Here is a 6,926-nt window from a genome sequence, read left to right as displayed (position 1 = left end):
CTGTAGTCCCAGCTACTCGGGAGGCTGAGACAGGAGGATCACTCGAACCCAGGAGTTTGAGGTTGCTGTGAGCGAGGATGACGCCACGGCACTCTAGCCCGGGCAACAAAGTGAGACTCTGTCTCAAAAAAAAAAAAAAGAAGTTTGCACAGGAGTTTTGAATACTTACCCACAATTTAAACTGCCCAATAATTTAAACAATGGGGACTGCTTTTCATTCTGTGTAATTCTACTATTTTCCTACACAACTCCCCTCTGTCGGGTCTGGCAGCACCATCCACCTGGGCCAATGTTATTTTATCACACTTTTTTGAAAAATCTGTTGAACTGAGGTAAGGGTGGAATGGCAAAGAAATTTCATAACTCCATTTTGGTTTTATACGTAGACCTAATTCTGCTAATCTCCACAATTGCCCCTGTTATTAGTTCTTCCTAACTCTAAAAATCTACATTTAGAATGTAGAATTAGTATTTTTTCTTTTAGTCTTTTTTTTTCTTTTAAGAAGTATTGACTGACAAGGCAATAAAGCCAAAAGCATTCTGCTGACAGATTAATACCATCGAAGCTGGAAGAAAAATGCCACAACAACAGCAAGGATCCCCAGGATTTTCAACAGGAAAGAGACTGGGAAATGAGATGAAACCTTCAGAGTACGAGTCTTCAAAGGCTTCAGTATCCTTTGCTTCTGGGTGAGGATGGCACCCCTGGCTCCTTCCCATCGTCCCGGCCCAACCAGGCGATACTGATAGGAGTTGCAGGGTCCGAAATAGAGTTTCACAGCCAGTTTGAGGTCTGTTAACAAGAGAGCGCCAAAGGCTGGCTTTGCACCTATCTCTAAGGCGAGCTCATCCAAATAGTCGACATAATTGGTCTGCAATATCTGGCTCTGGCTTTCTCCAAACCTTAATGAAGAAAGTAAGAAGGGAAGATTCACAAAATGTTTTAAGTTGTATAAGAATATTGGGCATTCAATAGCTGTTGAAAGAATGAAGGAATGGGTTTGGAATGAATCTCTGGTGGTAAGTGTGAGTTTATCCCATCAAGAGACCCATATCTCAGATTGAGAATAGATCATAAAATAGCCATGAATTCATGGAAGCTCTAGCACTATGACAAGGTTGATAAGCATGATTATTATTTGGCAGTTATTAAGCAGCTGCAAGTACATACGCCAGGCACCTATGTACTAGTCTCTATTGCTGCAAAGAGTCATGAGACAACACATATGAAAGCATAGCTGAGCGTCTTGCCCAGAGGTGATGCTCAATGTTTGCTTCTAAAATTACTAAATACCCGGCAGTGTGGGCAGCGTATAGTAGATGCTCAGTAAGTATTAGATAAATTAGAATTTGGACATGAGATAACTCCTTACAACTGATATAAGGCCCCAAGTCAACTTTCCAAGGGTGCTTGATCACTGTTGAACCCCATCCCACCTCATCATAAAGTACAAATCCTCGAACCTTCACACACACCTCCGCCTAATTTCTTTTGACTTTCCAAAGACATTTAAGCTACTGTCACCACCACTGCTCTCATCCCATTTCCCTCTCTAACCGCAGAGAGTGGATGGCCTGAGAAGATACGAATCTGATATGGGCATCGTATAAAACTGAAATGAAATTAAATGAAGAAAAAAAATGTTCTGATTTGGTATAATTCCTGTCTTTAAGTAGTTGGTTCTTAAACTAGTATGTATAAGAATCACCAAAGAAGAAAGTAAAGATGCAAATTTTCAGTCTCATCCACAGAGCTTCTGATTCAGTTAGTCTGGGCTGTAGCCCAGGACTTTGCATTTTTATTAGGCACATAGGTGGTTCTTGTAAGTCCTTAGATCCCTGTACTTCAAGGAACACTGCTCTATGTAAAGAATTTTTTAAAAAAACATTCTTACAGGTCAATCCTTTTTTCATTCCTCTTGATAATATCCGCCATCATAGTCCTCTCTGAGGGCAAGCTACACAAGCCTAAGAAATAAAAGGTTGGTTTGAGTAGTAAGTTTGATGCAATATCATTGCTTTATCTAGTAGTTGATTCTAAAATTAAACTTTGGCCATTTCACTGTGTTGTACCAGCCAGGGCTGCTGTGTTGTTGAGCTCCAGCGGGTGGCGCTCCCATAGCGTTCTACGTGACACTGCTGGGGAACACAGTCCACGAGGTAGACTGGGCTAAGTAAGAGGGGATTTTGGAAGCCATGCTCAGGGGTTTGGGCTTTCTATCCCTAAGGTGATAGGAAGCTGTGGCAGAGTGTCCTTCACGAGGTGACAAGCTCAGATTTTCCTTTTGGAAAGATCTGTCAGGCTGCTGAATTTAAAAAAATTAACTCCAGGAAGGCAAGCCTGAAGTTAGGGAGGCCCATTAGGAGGCTGTTGAAGTAAACCTGGTGAGAGATGGGAGTGGCCCAAACTATGGTAGGGCAGTGGGAACAGAGAAAGTAGATGGATGTAAGAGTTGGTATTATATGTTCATGATTCCATTGCCTGTCCACAAGTGTTCCCTGAGCTTCATATGTGTTGAAAAACATCCAGCCCCTTACATGTGGCTTGTCATCAGATAGCTCCAGGTCAAGTAGTCCACACTGAGCTCCTCACTGAAGCCCTCCTGTCTGGCCTTGCATCGTCTGCACGCTCCTCCTCTATTACAGCACTATCGTCCACCCAGTTTTCAATGCCAGAGATTTGCAAGTCCTCCTCGATTCCCCTCTTTCTCTCATCTTCCCACATTGAACAAATCATGATGTCCCACTGATTTCATCCTTAACTACCTCTCATATGTATGTCCTCTTTTCCACCTTGTCTCTCTGCCCTGGCCCAGGTTGCATGATATTTAAGCATAGACTATTGCAGAAGCCTTCTCTCTGGTCTGAGCATCCATTCTTTCCGCCTTTTCAAATCTATATTCCACACTACTGCTGAAATAATCTACCTGGAGTATAAATCTGATGATGCATGCTCCTTGTTTATATCCCTTTATTGGTGCCTTTGGCTGAAGAGCTTTTGAAAATGCAGATTCCAGGTCCTCAGGCCAGACGTAATCAGGGTCCCTAAAGGTCCACCAGATGATTTTTGTGTGTAGCCAGATTTAGTAACAACTGATCTACGTTTTATAATCCAAGCTCCTTAGCATGTCTTGCAAAGTTCCTGTGTCCTGTCCCCTTCTTCTCTAAGGGTCATCTCTCACCCCTCTCCACTTCATACATCATGCTCTAGGAATGTCGATAGCTTGTAACTCTGCAAATGCAGCATGCCTTTGTGCTTTGCTCAGGTATCCCCTTTTCTGCACCTGAGACACGCAGTCATCCAGGAGGTTTTCCTTGACCATGTGCCCTCCTCATCCTGCCCTGCTACATGCCCTTTCTCTTCTTCTCAGAGCACTCCAGGCATTACGCTATCAAAGCATTTGCCATATTTTGTCGAAATGATCTGTTTAAATTTCTCTCTGTCCCACCAAGTGCCAGGACAGGGCTGGGTATTCAATGAGTTTGTGTTGAATGGAATTGAGCCCTGAAGCAGGGAGATAACAGCCTTCTGAGGAGGATGAAGTGCTACACAGATGCTCAGCGAGAAACTTCTCAATAATTTTATGACTCTTAAGGATTTGTGAGGTTGAGCTGTTCAGGTATTAAGAGTTAATTTGGATTAAAGTATGAATGAGGCCCTGGGTCTCTTGTCCATATTCTGAGAAATTTATAAATACTATAGACATAAAACCAGAAGCCATAGACGTTTTCCTTCTTAAACTTACCTCTCATGATTCAAAGAAAAGTTAACAGGTACTTAATGTTATGCTAGTTGAAATTCTCTGAACTAATTTTTTTTTTTTTTGAGACAGAGTCTTGCTCTGTTGCCCTGGGCTAGAGTCCAGTGGCATCACTGTAGCTTGCTGCAACCTCAAAATTCTGGGCTCAAGTGATCCTACTGCCTCAGCCTCCCAAGTAACTGGGACTACAAGTGCACGCCACCACACCTAGCTAATTTTTTCTATTTTTGGTAGAGACGGGGTCTTGCTTTTGCTCAGGCTGGTCTCAAACTCCTGACCTCAAGCGATCCTGCTGCCTTGGCCTCCCAGAGTGCTAGGATTACAGGCGTGAGCCACTGTGCCTGGCCTGAACTATCTAATATTTTAAAGGGATGATTGTAGGAACTTATTATTATTATAAATTCTTTGAATTCTCCACTAACTTTTTAGAATGTTAATCAGCTGAGAGCAGCCAAAGTTGTCAAACTTCTCGGCAGCCTTCTTATCTAAGGCAACCTTCTTATCAATATTGAGCAAACTTCACCGGGTCTGAAACCCTTAGTCATGCACCTGCCCATTCACTTACCTTTGAAAACTCTTGTCACCCAACGAGCTTGGAGTTCGACAGTTGGGAAAATGGAACCTAGGGGCTGGATGAGACCAATGCATGCAAGGGTTGACTTCTCCAGGTGAGATGGGAAGATGTGTTTATACAGTGAGACCATATTATTCTCTACTTTAACAAGTGATTCTTCAAGGAAGGGAAAAGAGAAAGTATATCCCGTTGCAAAGACAATGACATCAATGTCTTTCTCCACCGTTTCATCCTCAAAGATGGCGGAAGTTTCTGTGAGCTCTTTCACTCTTGGTTTCACCTTGATGGCTCCATAGAGTAGACGACTTGGAAGATCATCATTTAATACAGGTTCTTTCATAAGGTACCTGCAACACACAGAAAAAAAAAAAAAACGCTCAGAAGGATCACTTACTTGAATCCTCTTGATGTTTTTTGGGAGTGGCTCTGAAAATAAAAGGGTTTATCAAATATCCATAAAACTCTAAATTGACTAGTTGGCCTGCCCCAACCCTTGTTTTCTAACTTAATTCTCATATCACAGATATCTTCCCTCAATAAATAAGGGAAAACATGTAGGTGAAGTGTGTAAGAGACATTTCAGAGAAGGAAGTATCCCCACGGGCTTACACAAATTGCCTGTGCTTGGGGTCAATCCTAGTATTGTGGTGATCATCACACCATTTCTGTTTCCACCATTTTTTATGGTATCTAGCTTCAATTACTTTTGCTGTTTTATTTAATCCCTATCTAATCATAAGCAAGAAAGAAAATATTTGTTAAGTTTGCACTAGTTTTGAAACCTATTAAGGAATCAATGTGAAAATTAATGTATAAAATTAGGTTTGGTGATACTTGTTAATCCCAAATATCTGTGGAGTCTCTGTTTGTGATATCATGGATTTGTACAAAGTCTGCTCATATTTCTGGAGTTTCTTTTTTTGTAGATTTGAGAACATTTTCTTTTCTTTTTTTGAAAATAAGACAATATATGACACATGTATCGGACCTCAGAATACAGCAGTCACATGACATTTGTTAAAAGATTCTAAAGCTCTTCTGTTTTTTTTTTTTTTTTTTAAGGGAGGGAGCCTGTATCAGCTAAAGCAAAGTAAGCATCCATGGTTTGTGTTTGCAATATCAGTGATGTATAACTTTGAGACCAACAGAGATTTGTCTTTTGGCAAAGAGAAAGGCATACGTTCTTAAAGGCTGCCCATAAGACCCTTCAAGGTATAGAATTAGAAGAACAAAAGTTATTAGATGGAGAATTACATGTTTCCCCTTCCATCCCTCTGAAAGGTAGATCATAGTCCCTTGAAGCAGCTTTCTCCAATGTTGGGCAACTCTGGGCATTAGAAAGTTCTTTCCTAGTTCTGCTTTCTGGAATAGCTTATAAAATTTTTGCTTCATCTTTGTAAGTATTTTTTAGAAGGCATACCAAACAAATTTTGAATTCAAGGTCTGGTATGATACTCATACTGTTAGGTTGTAGTTTGAACTACCATGTTAACAATTTGGACCTTTGTAAAGAGAGCCACCTTCAGACAACCTTGCTTATCAACGTGTATACCATAAAAAAGCAAAATAACTCTACTTGTTTTGAGGCTCAAGACCATAATTTTCATGGTTGAACCACTTATTCATCTGTAGTTCCATCATCCATTTTACAACTGTTCGTGGCAGGATGTTTCGGAGCATAGCGTTAAATCGGGTGTGGAACACCATGTCCCAAGGATAGCCATCTTCAGAGATACGGCTCATAACCCAGGAACCATGCCTGGTGCTGATAAAAACCTGGTAACAAAAAGGAATGCAGTTTAAATTAGGGCATTATCCCCTTTGTGGGTGATGTATCATGCGTGTGGCCCCAGAATTCACTGAGGTTCTATGTTAAAGATGATTGATCTCAAAGTGAGCTACCTCCTAAAAAGGCTGTACCCAGTGACATTTACACTGATAAGTTTCTTTTGTAGTGCAGGTGAAAGATTATAACCCTTGGAAATGTATGATTATAGCCTAATGACTATGTAAGCATAAGTGTATGCATCTGTATAATCCTGGAGGGAAAATAACAAGGGAAGTCACCTTCCTTCCATACTTAAAAGAACTTTGTTATATATTTTAAAAGTTGAAAACTCTGACCTTATACTGTGATTCCCTTTCTCTTAAAATATACATCTAAGTACCTTTTCAGATGTATTCTTTACCTTGTTTACTCAGATCTCCCTTGTCTTCAAAATATATATTTTAATCTCTTCTTAAAAATATTTTTTACCTTGGGTACTGTTATCCTCCCATTATCCAAATGCATATTTGAACGATTTTTCAATTTTTACATATCATTGCATTAATACGAGTTTTGTTGTTTAAGGCTGTACTTGATACAACACTTATGTAGTATTCACTTGCAAGGAAACCAATTCACTTAAGAGGTAAATGTCATGTACTTTGGAGCCAGACTGCCTGGGTTTGAATCCCAGTCCCACTACTTACCAGCTGTGTTGCCTTGGGTGAGTTATTTCAATCTCTCTGTGCCTCAGTTTGTCTCTCTGCAAAATGAGGGTAATAACAGTACCTACCTCATGGCATTATTGTGTAGATTAAATGAG

The 6,926-nt window shown here is 40.5% G+C and overlaps 1 protein-coding gene across 1 annotated transcript in view; it reads right to left on the bottom strand.

Annotated features, from left to right (window-relative positions):
- Positions 1-502: 502 nt before the first annotated feature.
- Positions 503-6,926, bottom strand: part of FMO2 (flavin containing monooxygenase 2 (non-functional)) — a 17,104-nt gene continuing 10,680 nt past the window's right edge. The window contains exons 2-5 of the mRNA XM_012657806.1: positions 5,912-6,111; positions 4,327-4,682; positions 1,896-1,968; positions 503-903 (exon numbers count right to left, since the gene is read on the bottom strand). Coding sequence (XP_012513260.1) covers positions 552-903; positions 1,896-1,968; positions 4,327-4,682; positions 5,912-6,078 — 948 coding nt within the window. The 5' untranslated portion in view covers positions 6,079-6,111 and the 3' untranslated portion in view covers positions 503-551. The remainder of the gene's footprint in view (positions 904-1,895; positions 1,969-4,326; positions 4,683-5,911; positions 6,112-6,926) is intronic.

Source organism: Propithecus coquereli, unplaced genomic scaffold (assembly GCF_000956105.1).
Source record: "Propithecus coquereli isolate 6110/MARCELLA unplaced genomic scaffold, Pcoq_1.0 Scaffold56, whole genome shotgun sequence".
Taxonomy (NCBI): domain Eukaryota; kingdom Metazoa; phylum Chordata; class Mammalia; order Primates; family Indriidae; genus Propithecus; species Propithecus coquereli.
The sequence above is the reverse complement of the archived record's forward strand: the minus strand, read 5'-3'. Positions and strand labels throughout refer to the sequence as shown.